The sequence below is a fragment of the Bombus impatiens genome, unplaced genomic scaffold (assembly GCF_000188095.3).
Source record: "Bombus impatiens unplaced genomic scaffold, BIMP_2.2 scf_0382, whole genome shotgun sequence".
NCBI lineage: Eukaryota > Metazoa > Arthropoda > Insecta > Hymenoptera > Apidae > Bombus > Bombus impatiens.
In genome coordinates this window covers 32,989-47,973 of record NT_176801.1, presented here as the reverse complement: position 1 = coordinate 47,973, position 14,985 = coordinate 32,989, and the positions used below count along the sequence as shown (strand labels likewise).

General features: G+C 38.5%; 1 protein-coding gene across 2 annotated transcripts in view; it reads right to left on the bottom strand.

Annotated features, from left to right (window-relative positions):
• LOC105680848 (insulin-like growth factor I, juvenile form) overlaps positions 1-6,274 on the bottom strand; it is a 10,971-nt gene extending 4,697 nt beyond the window's left edge. The window contains exons 1-2 of one of the 2 annotated variants that reach the window (XM_033320989.1): positions 5,397-6,274; positions 1-248 (exon numbers count right to left, since the gene is read on the bottom strand). In XM_033320989.1, coding sequence (XP_033176880.1) covers positions 1-248; positions 5,397-5,737 — 589 coding nt within the window. In that variant the 5' untranslated portion in view covers positions 5,738-6,274. The remainder of the gene's footprint in view (positions 249-5,396) is intronic. The other variant, XM_033320988.1, reaches the window with a different exon arrangement.
• Between the last annotated feature and the right edge of the window lie 8,711 nt (positions 6,275-14,985).

Genomic DNA, 14,985 nt, shown 5'->3' with positions numbered 1-14,985 from the left:
GTCGATGCCTGCAGCCGCAATGGCCGGCGCGATGCCTTCTCAACGGGTTTTTCCTGTCGCAGCCGCCGGCGTCGTCGTCACGGTCCATGTTAGCCCCCTTCTTTCGTGCTCCCTTCGACCCGTGGATTTTACATTTAATTGTACCGTGGACGTAGTCGATGTCCGACCTCGATCTCTCTTCCAACGACGACGAGGTTGCCGACCTCGTGGACAGGTACGGGTATTTTTCTATCCAGACCGGGCTGTTTCTGTAAAAGACAGAAACAAACGTGGCGAATTATGAAAATCGGCAACGTTATTTCTTGAATTGTTTCGTATCTTAGCTTGGAAGTTAGAAGCGAAAGCGCGATAAATGCAGAACACGATGAACATCGCGACGAAGATGCGCATGCGACAAAAATGTCCATATATTTGAGAAAAAGTATTTTATTTTTATTATTAATTCATTAAACGATGTTACGTGTAATATTCTTTACTTTTTAAATTCCGGATCAGTCATAGATTGTAAATCAGATCAGATTGTAAATATCATTATATCGTTTCACATTAAAGAACATTATATACGTATAACATTCTTGAGCTACAAAGCTCTACCGTAAGATCATTTTTTGAAAATAGTAATAAAGTAATGTAGTATAAAATCTACGACTATGAAGAACAAGATTCGAAGGAAGATTATAACCATCCTTTATATTGGAAGGATTAATTAACAAGAAAGTGCAGATTCATTTACTTCCTTGTTTCTCCGATACGCTTAATTCGTTCGAGCAACGAACCTGCCGGACATACATGAAATACGAAATACTCGTAGTTGTAAAGGAGGAAATAGAAAAGTGTCAGTGAGATATTTGACAGATGATTGATTAATGAATAAAGAGGTTTGTTAAGCTACCATAAATTATTCGCTGCATGAAATCTCTGATTATTCTCATGCGCTGAGATGTTTCGAATTTTTATATTCTGTAATTACTTCTTATAAAGAGTATACTCGTTAGAGTGGAAGAAATCATTCATGAAGAGATTATCGTGTTTCAATGTGTGCATGTCCGACGAGGAGTCAACCGAAGTTACTCTTAATTACGATTAATGTTCTTCGTCAGAAGTTTGAGAAGACGTTGATGAAGTTGACCATGCAATGGAAAATAAAACGTAAGAAAATCTTTTCTCAAAGACAGGTAGGTTACACCGGCGTAGCGATTGTACGATCGAGTTTTGATACTAAATCTTATTCGCAAACCGCGCGAAATCAAATTCGACAAAAAGAAAGAAATTCGACATCAGGAAAATTCTTTGTACTCGCGATGAATGCATTAACGATGAGTACACTGCAAGCGCTTACGGAAGGTTCACGATCTTGTAAGGATAAATTAAAGAACTAGGCTCTGACTAGATATCATAACCGATAGTTTATTTGTAATATTCCATGTATTTTTGAATATCGTATAATCATTTTTCTACTTTTAAATACAGTCATGAATGTATAGGTACTCGAGTTCTAACAGAGAAAACAAATTATAGCATAATTATTATTAAGCTTATATTTCCTATAAAGCTAGAAATAAACGTTTCGATCTTCTAATAAATAGAAATGGATGTAAGAGGTTAAGAACCACGCCTGATAACGAGTTACGTTAAAAAGATACTACGGCAAGATATAGATATTATATAAAAATGAAAGAGTTGAAAATTATAATGTGATGTAACGTAATGTCTTACATATTCAGATAAACTTTTAGTGTAATTATTGATATAAGCTGGTAAGAAAATATGTTACCAGTGATGAAAGACACTGAGATTGGCACATATCGATACTTAATTATTAACAACTGATAAATATAACAATTATCGATGTACTTCGTGCGGCGATAGACGTTTTATTTTCGTTATTTCGTTTATAAAATACCGAACCTTTCAAATTCATTTATTTCGTTCGTAGGTTTAACATTCTCATTTTCTGGAACTTACGTACATATTTTTCGGTTCCTTTTCCTTATTCGCTTAAAATATGATTCATACAACATAAAATAATTTTTCTCGTGTTAAGCTGATAGATAATAATAATCATGCGATGGCGCGTTACGTCACAAGCATAAACGCGATAAAATAATGAGTAAAAAATCGCACATTCGCTAGAATTGGTTAGTGCGTCCGTTAGTTTGCGATAGTTATCAATTAGTAGTGAGAAATTGAATGTTAGGGCTGCTGTAAGGTATCTAACGTTGCTCGATCACGGTGGAAAGTATCGCCTCGTTGTCTGAAGCTTTCTCCGCGAAGTTCAACCGTAGATTTACGAGCGTCAAAACCAAGAGTAATTGCTCTAACAGATTTAACAAATAAACCAGTTGCTCGGCAAACAATTTCAAATTATAGAGTTACATAATAAATATATTAGACAAAATTTTATCTAAACTACGGTTCACTCTGTATGAAATAAATTTTAGCCATCGAAATAGCGCCAAGCGGTCCTAAATTCCGTCAAACAAAATTCAACGTAAAAATCGAACTCTACCGAATAACCAAAGATGCGAGCAACTTCGTTGCAATTTTGACAAACGAACCTAAACCAACGCAACGATGTCGATAAAAACATTGCGTTTCCATTAATAATCCTGTCATCGAGTAATTCCTCAAGCAGAACTTCTACCGTAACAGAGCTAAAAGTGAATAACAAATTAATATCAGTTAAATGGATTTCACCTTGCAAATATAAATTACAATAGACTTTGCTTTGAGCAAGAACGACGCGATGCGTTCTAAGATAGAAGATCTACGAATATTATATCCAAGTTGTTAAGAATCTAAAAATGACGGTTTAACAGCCGCCCGATTAACGGGTTGATCGAAGCGATAGCTGCATTTCAACTCATTGTCCTCGGCGGTTCACGTTTCGAAATAGTACTCGATTCGCGCGTACCTCGTCACATCTGCGATAAACAATAGGCGCGAAATCGATAATCCAGCTGCTTGAACGCTGCACGCATGCGCGTAAGATCTTCTGAGAAGAGTACGAGGGAGATGATATTGAAAAAGAATGAGAATAAAAAGGCGAAGAAGATTGTTTTATCGATCGTTGAAACAAGATAGACGCGAAAAAAAAACTGTAGATCGAGCGACGAAAGAGATAGCGCTCGATCGTCCTAGTACTTCGGACTAACCTTCCTGGCTGAGGCCACTCCACGCAACCGTGAACTTTAGGAAAAGCGACAGAGATTATCATGGAGCGGCTGATAATCGCCGCTCTCGAGCCTTCTGTCCTCGTCTCTCCCGGTTTCTCTGCGACAATTGAACCGGCCGGACCGGCTAATAACCACGGCTCTGCGAAGCCACCTACTATCGACGTGGTAAAGTCCACCGAGATGAATTCCCTTCTATCGTGAGGAACGAAAGAATAACAAGTAGCTGATTGGAAGAACAGCTCGCCGATGGCAGGCGGTTAAATAGGTGCTTTTCGCGATTCTCATCGTACTCGAGCCAATGACTGATGGAATGCCGATTACGAGCTACGAATTCTGCCTATGGGCGCTGCTCTGATCTGTCGATCTTAGTCTAGTGACAGAATACGTATTTTTTTGCATAAATTTCCGTCAAGATATATTAAAATCTTTGACGTGATCGAGGAATACGAATTGGGACCTATGGATGCTGCTTCGAGTGCCTCTAATACGTTTGGTTTATGGATTTTTGTCAAATAAATTCTTGAGGGTATAATTTCAATAATAATTCGCGATGATAGTTCGTTGGTGTTTTTGGAAGTAGAGAGAGTTACCTCGGATACTGCTTTGATCTATCGAGATTCAATTGGTAATCGAACAGATATCTTTTAAACGAATTTTTGAAAATATTTGCTAGTTATTTGAGATAATTCCTTGATCCGGGATGGTTCTTTGAAATAAAATTAAATAATGCAAATCGATCGGGTGCTCTGATTTGTCACACTTGCGTTAGAAAGTGAATACACTTTTGTCTCAAATTTTTGCTAATTTATAAGGATTTGGAATAACTTTCAGTGAAGAATAAAATATTATATTTGTTCATATTGGTAACGAGTGGATCGATGAACTGAATAGACGATATCTGGTTCGAGATTTCGACAGCTGAGCTAAATGTTTCGAAGATAAAGTCGAAACGTTGATCTTGCTTATCAAAGATCGATTTAAATATACATCCGAGTTACGTCCCATGTAATTCATCGACTAGAATCAGAAACTCGGAATCGTAAAGTCGATTTTCATCGAAAAATATTGAACGTTGCTTTCCCTTAAATTCATCTCGTTGTATAAGACGATCTTTGCGAAAAACAACTTCCTTGTGTTATTAATAAATTGATAAACGAGCGCATCGAAAGAGAAATAAAACTGAAGCACGATATACGAATAAATAACAGAAGTAAAAGAAGAAATTGAGTCGCAGAAGCTATTTCGAACTTGGAATGTTAACGAGGTCGTTGGGAAATTAATCTCATGGCCGATAATTGCAGCCGAAATCACTGGAAAAAACCCAAGGCGAGTCGAAGGTTGGAAGTTGTTGCAAAAATCTTTGCATAATGGAATATTCAGACGTTGAACGGGTCAATTTAACAGTTAAATCGGCTAGATCCCGCGAAGTCGATGATTTCCGGCCAAGACAGGAAAGAAATTGATCGTCGCGTTGAATATTTAAACACGTCTGGCGAAGATTGGTCCTCAAGGCAAAGACGAGGTGTTATTGGAAATTATAATGTTATTGGAAAGGTTAACAAAGTCTGAGGTAAGCGACCATAATCGACAACAAGAATAACGTCGATCCCCTGGTTTCGTTTCATCGATCCATCGATGAAACCACCAGAAGATTTGCGAATGTCTCTTGAATTGAATTTTAATTTGGTCGAAGGAGAAAATTAACTGCGCCGCAGCAGATAGATTAAAGTTTCAAATGTTCGATTAACGTTTCAAACGCTTCGCAAACAAAGAAAAAAGCAAAAGATCGTAACTGAAAAGTACTATCACTATCTACGAAAAGATTCGTTTTCTAGAATCTAATATCGAAGATTATGAAAATATGCAAAATTACGAATAAAGAATAAAGCGTATGAGAAATCTAGTGATTTATACGTGAAAACTAAACTGAGAAGAAACGTTCGCGCCAAAGAAAGACGCACGGTTGTCAAAAACCATGTCTAAAAATGAAATCTTCGAAACCTCTGATAACTATCAAACTTTTAATAATTCGTCCGGCTAAAACCCAGAAACTCGAGGGAAGGGATCAATTTACTCGTCGAAAAGTCGATCAACCGATAAATAACTATCTAACCGTCGTGCAGAAGCGGCGCAGCAAGGAAAATAGCGTGTACAAAGTTTCGTAGCTTACAGAGTAGAAAAATACCAAAAGAAAAACAGGAGAAACTAACATCCACTCACACGGCGTCCACGGAACTGGACTTCTCCGGCTTGCAATATTGTTGCAGCTGGGTATAGGTGCACGTATGGTAGCAACACTCCTCCGCGAGTCCCGGGCCCACGGAATCCATAGGACTATCCTCGCTGCTGTAGGAAAACGGCTCGTTGTAACCTCGATCCTTGCACGCGAGGTACAGAGCGTCGCTGAGACTTTTCGAGCATAGCCTGAGCAAGGACCTCTTGTAAGGAGTGCTGTTAACCGTGTCGAGAAGCGTGAGCAACATCAGGCCGACCAGGACTATCGTCCTCGCTCTGCTTCTTCCAAACATGGTGGTTTTCGCGCGGCAACCGCTTCGTGGCATTGCGAATGGTATAACTTTCGCTTCTTCGAAAAGACAGCTACGTGTAATTCCCACTGGTAACCAGTCGAACGACACAGTGACGGATTATCGTCGTTCCCTTAATTCACGAAAGCTGGTCGAAAGGTATCGCGTTCACTGGTAAACACGACACGTGCCTTTGATCAGTCCACTCTTCGAACTGTACGAAACTTTTACAAATATTCTTCGGCCGATCGAATGTTCGAGGAGTTGCTCGATTCGAAGATCCTAAACTGGAAACGTGAATCTTCGGAGATACGGAGACGATGTGTTCCGGACACGGTGTACCGGTGGACTAGGTGTTCCAGGTGACCAGGATCGGTTTTATACGCGCACTTTTGCCGATCGTGGGGCTCGTTATCGGAGAACGTGCTCAACGTGGTCGTATCGTAAACGACGACGAAAAGAGAGGAAAAAGAGAGAAAGAGAGAGAAAAAGAGAAAGAGAGGGAGCGCGGTTCTCGTTCCCGAAGATGAGACCTCCGTTGGTACCGAGTTCCTCGGTGCCACTGGTACCGGCTAGCCTCGCCACGCGGTTCTTGTTCTAGATTTCACGGATTAGAGGAGTGGAACAATAAGGAGGCGCAGCTCGAAGGAGGGGAAAAGATCAGCAGAGGAGTAGGTGGCGGAGCGTCAAACGCGATCATAGAGAAGGGGGAGGTCACGTCGGACTGCTGGTGGTACGCGTCCTCGTGTGTGCTTCATAGTAGATCGAGAGAAGGGGTCGATGGAGCGAGATCGCTCGATCTCTGTCACGTTTCTTTGGCCGGTACAGAGGAACCGAACGTGCTAGCCTAGTCATATTCTCCAGGTGAACTTGGTTATCTCTTACGTCCGTCGTCCAATTGAATGTACGACCGTAAAATACCAAGTTTATCACTGATTCGCGTGAAACTGTCATAGAACGTCTGTAGTGTTTTTAGTTCCTCGAGGTCAACCTCGATTTTTCATCAGATACCTGGGACACGTGTACGTAAGATCTGTGCCAGGAGACGGAGGGATAAAATAACGCGTGAGTAGATACGAAGGTTAAGGGAAGGAGCGTGATATTTTATGTTCGTTGATGCACTGAGTTTCGAGTTTCATTCTACGATTAAACGAGGCAAAACGAAGATACTTTGTTAGGCTCTGTTAGGATCTGTCTTTGAAAAATAGCCGATGAATCGACGAAGTTTCGTTAGTGTTCCGATATTCCGCTATTGTATTCCATATTCTGTTCATACATCGATAGTCTAATATTTGTCGCAGACAAAGATCATGAAATACAACGAAATCTTAGGAAAATAGTATTTATCCTCGTAAATTAAAAACGTAAATTCGTACGTTTTAGCATCCAAAGTGAAATAATGGCATCGATCGACGATATGTCGAATTTCAAAATTATTTGCCTGAAAACGGTAGGAAACGTGATAAAATAGGAAACGTATCGCGTTCTTCTCCTGCAGTCTTCGTATGCGTTATAATTTAGAAAGAATGTGATTGTTCCTTGGTCAGTGGAAGACAAAGGGGTGGCGGTGGTCGCGGTTTGGTTAATCGCGCTGTATTTCGTCTCGAGTACGATAAATTCGATAAATACGTCCGCGTATTTTCGCGATACACGCCGAGGGGAAACAGGGGACGCTCGATCGACCTCCTACCCTCGTTTCTTTCCGACGATCGTACCAATTCCGATTATCGTCCAGCTACAGAGAGATTGTTCGACGTTTCTATTCATAGAAACCTCGTATGGGGGGTGCGAACAGCCGGGTAGATAACGACCGATGTTTCCACTCGAGATTTAGGAGGTGACGTCCCACTATGAACGCGATTCCTTCCATTGAACTTTGATTAGGCGATACCGGTGAAATATACGAATATTGGACAGGTTTTTCTGTTCGTTGGATGAGAATAAGGAAGAGTCTTATTTTTCGGTTTATCTGATCTACTCGAATTTCAGTGCGGTTGAATTTGTCTCACGATGGAGGAGACTTTGTTTGTATAACAGTTTTGTGTATTTTTCTTTTCTAATATTTACTTTTATCCAGTTTAATCTTCGCTATGCGATAGCTAATACTTTGTTTACACGGTAACAGTATGTATTTTTCTTTCGCTTAATCTTTGTTACGTAGATTCTTCCATTCACCAAAATATGCAACTGTTTTGATCCCGATTTTTATGGTTTACACAAACCTTCCTCGAATATGATTCTCGTCATACGCAATAATATCGCATTGTAATATAAGTAAGTTCGGTTAAACTCAATATTTTCCTTTATTTAAGCAAGTTTACTTACGTTGCAACGTAATACTCTGCCGATACAGCAGTTCCACAATTTTTGTTCTCTTTCTTTTGGTTTTTGTCGATTGGTAAAGACCTACAATCTAAAATAACGAGAACGTGATTGTAGATGGTATCGGCTTACGGGTCGTCAGCATTCGTATCGGTTTACCTCGACAGTGTAATTGAAACGTGTCCGGGAAACTTTTTCTTCTTTAAGTAAAAAGTTGAACGTTTGTTTCGTTTATTTTAAGCTCGTCTTTCCGCTACCGTCACTGCCCCTCTCCTGTTGCCACTTTGCGAACAATTACGCAATAGATACTTTTTCAGATAATCGCATCGACTGGAGCATCGTCGTTTCCAAGGACCTCGGTATCCCGGTCCAACCGTTACGCCACATCAAATTTACTTTCCTCCAAGAGATATCCACGGTTGTATCGTTTTCTCGAGTGTCTGCCCTTCCCTCTCTTCGAGAAACGACCAAACGTACTCGTGTATTGTCCCAAGACAAGGGAAGTATCTTTTGAGTCATCGTAGAACCGATGGATTTCAGAGATGCGTTACTTGCTACAACAAATGCTCGAAGAATGAAGTGAGCGGACTGGTAACGATGAAAATAGGTGATCCAGAAAATTTTTCAATGACTAAAACCAGTGTCAAATTACCTGTTTCGTCAACGAGTCCGCTATCGCGGCTGTTTTTCACCACTTTGAAAGTACGTGCGCACTCGGACGTGTGATAAATACCGGTCCCGCGGGTATTACAAATCAGATAGCATTCTACCTTCTTTTTTATGTTTTTTTTTTTTTTTTTTTTTTTTTTTTTTTTTTTTTTGGAACTCTGAAAGACGAATGCAACGTTGAGGAAGTAAACTGATCGTTTGTTGGATTGTAGTTGTGATTTTTTTAATGTTCGTCTATTTCTGATCACTTTGCCGACTGGTTATGCAAACGGCAAAAATGATATTGTATTTATAAACAGACTCGTGTAACGGGTTTCGCAACATCGATACTTCGTCTATGTTCGTTGCATTACTGGTATTGCAGACAGGATAGCCAGAATAGTACAGGCTATCAGTTTTACAGCTCCTATGACTTCGACCTTGCAATATTTTCAGCTGTTTTCTTAATCGTTCCGGAAGAATCTCATTTCGCAGAAGTTACTGGAATAATAACTTACATGTAGACATACAGTTACATTTCTCATTTCTTACATTTGATACCATTGAATACTCCTATATTATCAACATTATCCTACAATTTCCTTTATCGTATAGCTAGAATATTACATTTTGTGTGATTAAGCGAGAAAGACACGAAAATCGATGAAACTGGGCCGATGTTTTTCTCGTGTGGTCTTCGTATCCTTCCACGATTAACAATTTTTCTATATCAAAATACGAAACTTCTCAATACAATTAAGATATACGTGTCGATTACGAAAGGAATAACGTGTTATCGATAATTAAGTTGTGTTGTTCGAATTCGATTACAAAAATACGTCGGACGACACAAAATTAAAGCTTTCTTACAATCTTTACGATCTTCAAACACGATAAAGACCATCGAATTCAAAATGAAATCGAACGAACTAAAAAGCGTCGTACAAATCAACAAAATCGTCGTACAGTGAAACAAAGTGACAGAAAATGAACAAAATGAATAAATATCTGTAGCGTAACAGAAATTATCGAACAATCGTGCAAGAATCGGCTTGAAACATCGTTTGTAATACGATTCACCTAATCTTGCGTAGAATAAACCAAACTCACGTTACAAGCTTTCCCATCTAATCTTATCGTTTTCCAATAATTATCAAATAATCTTGAATAATCAACGAAAATCTCGAAATCTATCGTAAAGAAGAACCACGCGCCACAGTATCGTATCTTAGTTTACAAGAAACTATCAACATGTACAACAACAATGACGTGTCTTCCATGCTGGCGCGAATCGTTCGAGCGCAGCAAAAAATTGCCACGTGTAATTTCTGCGTGTGATTATGGAAACAAATTGTATACGTTGCACTGGAGAGTTGTTATTTTTGTACGTTCATTGATTATCGCGATTCTGCAGGCGCCATTGCGATTAGAGTACGCCACGTGTATCAATGGTATAGTCAAGCCTCCGTCATCACGTGCATTCGCACAGCTCGTGCATTCGAGCGATAATGATTTTCTCGTACGATAGTGATTTCCTCTGGCTCGTGATCGCGTTAGGGAATTATTGAAATTCCTACGTAAGCGATTAAAGAGACGAGGAAGGTGAGACACGTATCGCATGGCATATAGAGTACCGATCTATCGTATTAACGAGGAAACAGGTAAGGATTTGCATAATTGTAAACTGATTCGTCGACGTAGGACATTCCTTCTTATCGACAGCGCTTATCGCTCGGCACTGATACGCGATCGTCGAGTAACTTACTCGAACGGCTGTGCGACGATAATTTTAATGATATTGTATTATCGTAACTAACGCTAGAAATATCAGAGTCCCCACTTTTTTGGTATTTTGAAAGTTTTTGTACAGTTTCGTTATGGCTGTAATATAAAATGACTGGAGAAGCAGAATCTCGTATACGAGACATAGAAAAATATTGCATGTCAGTGAAAATAATAATTGAACTACTTAGAAGGTAGAACGATCCACTCCACTTTCCGTAAGTTTCATAATTTCACCCGATCGATGCTCTATCTTCGAAAAATAATGCTTGCAAAATTGTCACGTTCCTCTATTTTCTACTTTCCAAGCTTGAACTTGATCAATCTTGACGTTAACCGTGATAAAAGAATAAATTTAAAAGATTTATGATTTCTTCTTCCTTTCTTTCTTTTTTGAAAAATAAAAGACTATATCTCGCTAGGATAATATTCTTGGGAACCTTAAAAGATTAAGAAATATTTTGTGATTTAAGTCGAAGCGTATCAAACTTGACAAGAATTATAAATTGAGTAAACGTAGAATAATTTAAAAAGGAGAGATTGTAGATTTCTATGAGTTATCAGAAGGGTTGTTACCTCTTGAGTAGCGATGGAATTTTTTTGATGAAGAAATCTTCAGAACCGGAGCAGATAATTTCTTTGGTAATGTAGATTGACGACGATTGTGAGTGCGAAGTTTTTTAGCTCTTTCAAAACAGTCTGTCTGTCTATCTATTTTATCACCGATAAGTAGATATTTTTATTACGTTTACTGCGTTGGCGTTAATTTTTTTAATAGTACTTGGAGAGCATGAAAATAGCAGAATCTTATTAATAATGTACATTTTATTTATTCGTACTCTTTTTGAATTAAAATGTGTATGTTTTTCATGGAACGAAACTTAGGAATTTTTATATAGAGAAAAGCTAGAGAAAAACTTCTTTCCGTCATTGTATGTGTCCCTTGAAATAGCACAAATTTGCCCCGAGAAGATTTTTCATACAATCGTAAATAAGACAGATATTTAGGTGATCTCATTTAGATGAGACTCACCGTAAACATGTACACAAGATAATAACATTTTTGCAGCGACGTGTTATTTCTTTAATTAATACGGATTTTCTAGAAATTCTAAGAAACGTTTGCATATTTTAATTGAATCTTCCTTTTATCAGGAAAGATTTTTTATACGATCGTAATTAAGGCAAATATTTAGACGATCTAATTTAGCTGAGACACCCTGTATACATGTGTAAGAGATAACATTTTTACAGCGATATGTTATTTCTTTAATTAATATGAATTTTCCAGAAATTCTAAGAAATGTTTGCATATTTTAATTGAATCTTCCTTGTATCTTGTTATTCTAGTTGAATATCGGAATTTTCATTGGTAAAAATTGCCAAGAAAATATCCACTCGAGTCACCCTTATTATCAACCATCTTTCACTTCATTTACTCTTGAAAACATCCATCGACATCCTCGTACTTGTAAAAATTCAATCTAAAGAGTGTAACACAGCCACTTATTCTGCCTCTTATTACAGTTATCGTTTTTTTAAAAATAACTGTGACGGTTATTCAACGCTCCTCCAGCGGAGTCAGCAGGAGCCAGGAATGGAAACGTAGAAGACATCGTTAATATCAAAACCATTCCGTAGAGATTTCGGAAAGTTGCAGACGTTCTCAGGTTTTGGTGTTTCTAATGATTTCTTGTAAACTTTATGAATAAATGCTTCCATTCCAAAAATAAATTTTTTCCATTTCATACCTTCCATCCTCGTTTCTTTGGTAGAAATTGCATTTTAATATTTCAATAACGTACATTATCACTCCAGAAAGGAAAAATTTGTTACTTTACTCAACTTTTACTAATTTATTAAACAAAAGATTTCGATAAACTAGTTTAAAGTGGAGATTAAAAATGTCCTAGAGCGACTGAATCGTCTGTCTCTGGAACTCCTTACTTTCTGGGAAACCCTCGCTTTCAATTTTCTTCGAACTTTCAATCTCGTTCGATAAAAGTAATACATTTTCTGTAGAGTAAAAAATAAGAAAATTTTTCGTTCGAACATAGCGACAATTTTTCAGAATTTCATTCAGCGTGTTCTAAAACGCCGCAAATATTTGGAGACGCGCATAGTGTTGGAGACAAACTAGCTGAATCGTGTAAGTAGTACTCGTCAAAACAAGCAAACATGTCTTAACGGACATGGGTCAAAAAACTACTCGTTTCGGAGTTACGAGATGTTTTTGTTAGTAAGACATTATCTCTACAACATATGTTCGATATGTCTTCGGTTGATTTCAACACACACTTCGATATGTTTTTTCATGGAGAATTAGTTCTCTCATAGAGTTTGCGAAGCAACTGAATTACCGTGCACTATAGTTTTTAGATGTCACCACAAATAAGAGTCTGCGAGATTTAAATGGGGTGAACGAGACGACCATGTCACAGGCCACCACGTTCACGTCACCTTTCGCGAATCGTTGCGTGTAAATTCTACTTGAAGCAGAAAACGTCTCGTACGTCCAACACGAACTGTTTTTCGACTCGTGTTTGTTAAGACTTTACTGCTAATTTTGACGTGTACTACACGTTTCCAAAAGTTTGTCTCCCACATTTTAGGACAATTCTGTATGCAATCGGGAAGAAAAGTACGCGGATAGGTGGTGGAGCTATCGATGAAGTTTAATCGAACCGACACTAGCGTTATACGAGCTACGATCGAAAGTTATGGAACGGGAACGAAATGATTCCATAGGCAAAAATAAGAAGGTATTTTCCTCCGAAGCTCGGTTTCCGACAAATTCGGGTTTGAAAATTTATCAAGTATACTCGAACGTACCTAATTATCGACTATATGCAAGCAAACGATCTGTTTGATGTCATTCTATATGGGAAAATAAGTAAAAAATGTGCGATACAATTTTTCCCGCACCCTGTCTTTATCTATTATACGTCCCACAGTACGTAGATCATGCAGCGAATAATTCAAATTAATATTTACATTTTTGCGTAAACAAGCTGTATTTGGAGAAACATCGTCTATTTATCTAATTTCATTAATTGTGCACTTATTTTCGACGCCAACAGATACTGCAGTATCAGGTGCACTCTATAGATTTTCACATCCTGAATTTTGTCAAAGATACATAAACACATAATACAATAGCAATCTACCAATCGATAATAACATTGTCGACCAGACTACACAACGTTGCATAATCGTGTTTAGACTTCGATCTGCCCCCCCGTGGAACCCATGGGCAACGGGGTTAAGTTCGCCCGCTCTTCAGCGGTATCGTTTCGCTGTCCATCATTTCAAGCTATCTGTTTTCTACTGGCTCGATTTTTCCCTAAGAAATGCTAGACCGGCGGCGTCGCGGAAACGCGGTCGTGCAGCTGTGCCGAATCTAGGTCCGATTCGATTGAGAATCACGTGCACATGCTGTTGACTGCACTTTGAAATCGGGGCTGCGTGGCTCGCGGGGAAGGGCGATAAAGCTTACACGCGCCTCCGCGCGTTCAGATTCGTTCGAACGAGGACGAGCCGAGGTTCGGTTTGTGTATGCATCGATCACCAACGAGTACGTATTATGTATCTCGGCGATAGTTCTTTGACACGTGCAAATTGTTACGCGCGAGACAGATTCGCGAAACGCCTTTGGAATTTCGGGCTGACCAGGCGTTGGGTTATACTACTGATACCGGCGCGACACGTGCGGATCATTCTACGTATTTTGTTTCCCTCCGACGTTTGGTTGAAAAACTATGTATGCAATGTATGCGATATGCAGAGTAATAAATATATAATATACAGAGTATTAATACGGTATCAATATACACAGTGTACTCGGGATATTACAGGGTGTTTGTTTCTCGTAAAGTGGAAAACTGTACCAATCGTTTTATCGAATCGTGTTTGTTCGGAAAGCAATATTTATTTAAAAAAAAAAAAAACATGTAATGTACGACCCCTTTTTTAATACAGTGCTATGGTATTTTACGGGCGAAGATGAAAAAGAGAGGTTGATAATTGTTTCGATGGATTTTAATCGTTTAGGAATCAATGCTTGTTTGTAAGAAATACACAATGTAACCCGTGTTTATAGTTATGATAAGGACTATAATATTTGCAGTCTAACGTAGGTCTAATAAAGAGCCAATGATTAATTTAGATTCGGATATTACAATTTTGTATATGTATATGAGATATTATAAATAAAATTATATAAATAAATAAAGGTTTATATTTATATAAACGATTCCTCTTCCTCGTTCTTGCATTTTGAATCTTAAATCAGAATAGTGGTTGAAATAAAAAATTAATAGCTGCAGGTTTTCTACTTCTAATGAATATAAAATGTCAGAAGAAAGAAGTTATTGCATAGTTCGATTTACGACCTCGCTATATCGTGGCCGCATTATACAATGAATTATTACAATAATTGTCTATGAATGAATCGCGTGCATGTGGTGTGCGCTGTTTGATAGCTTCGTTTGAACTATGTTTTCATCCCGTCTTCAGTACTCCGAGTCCAATGG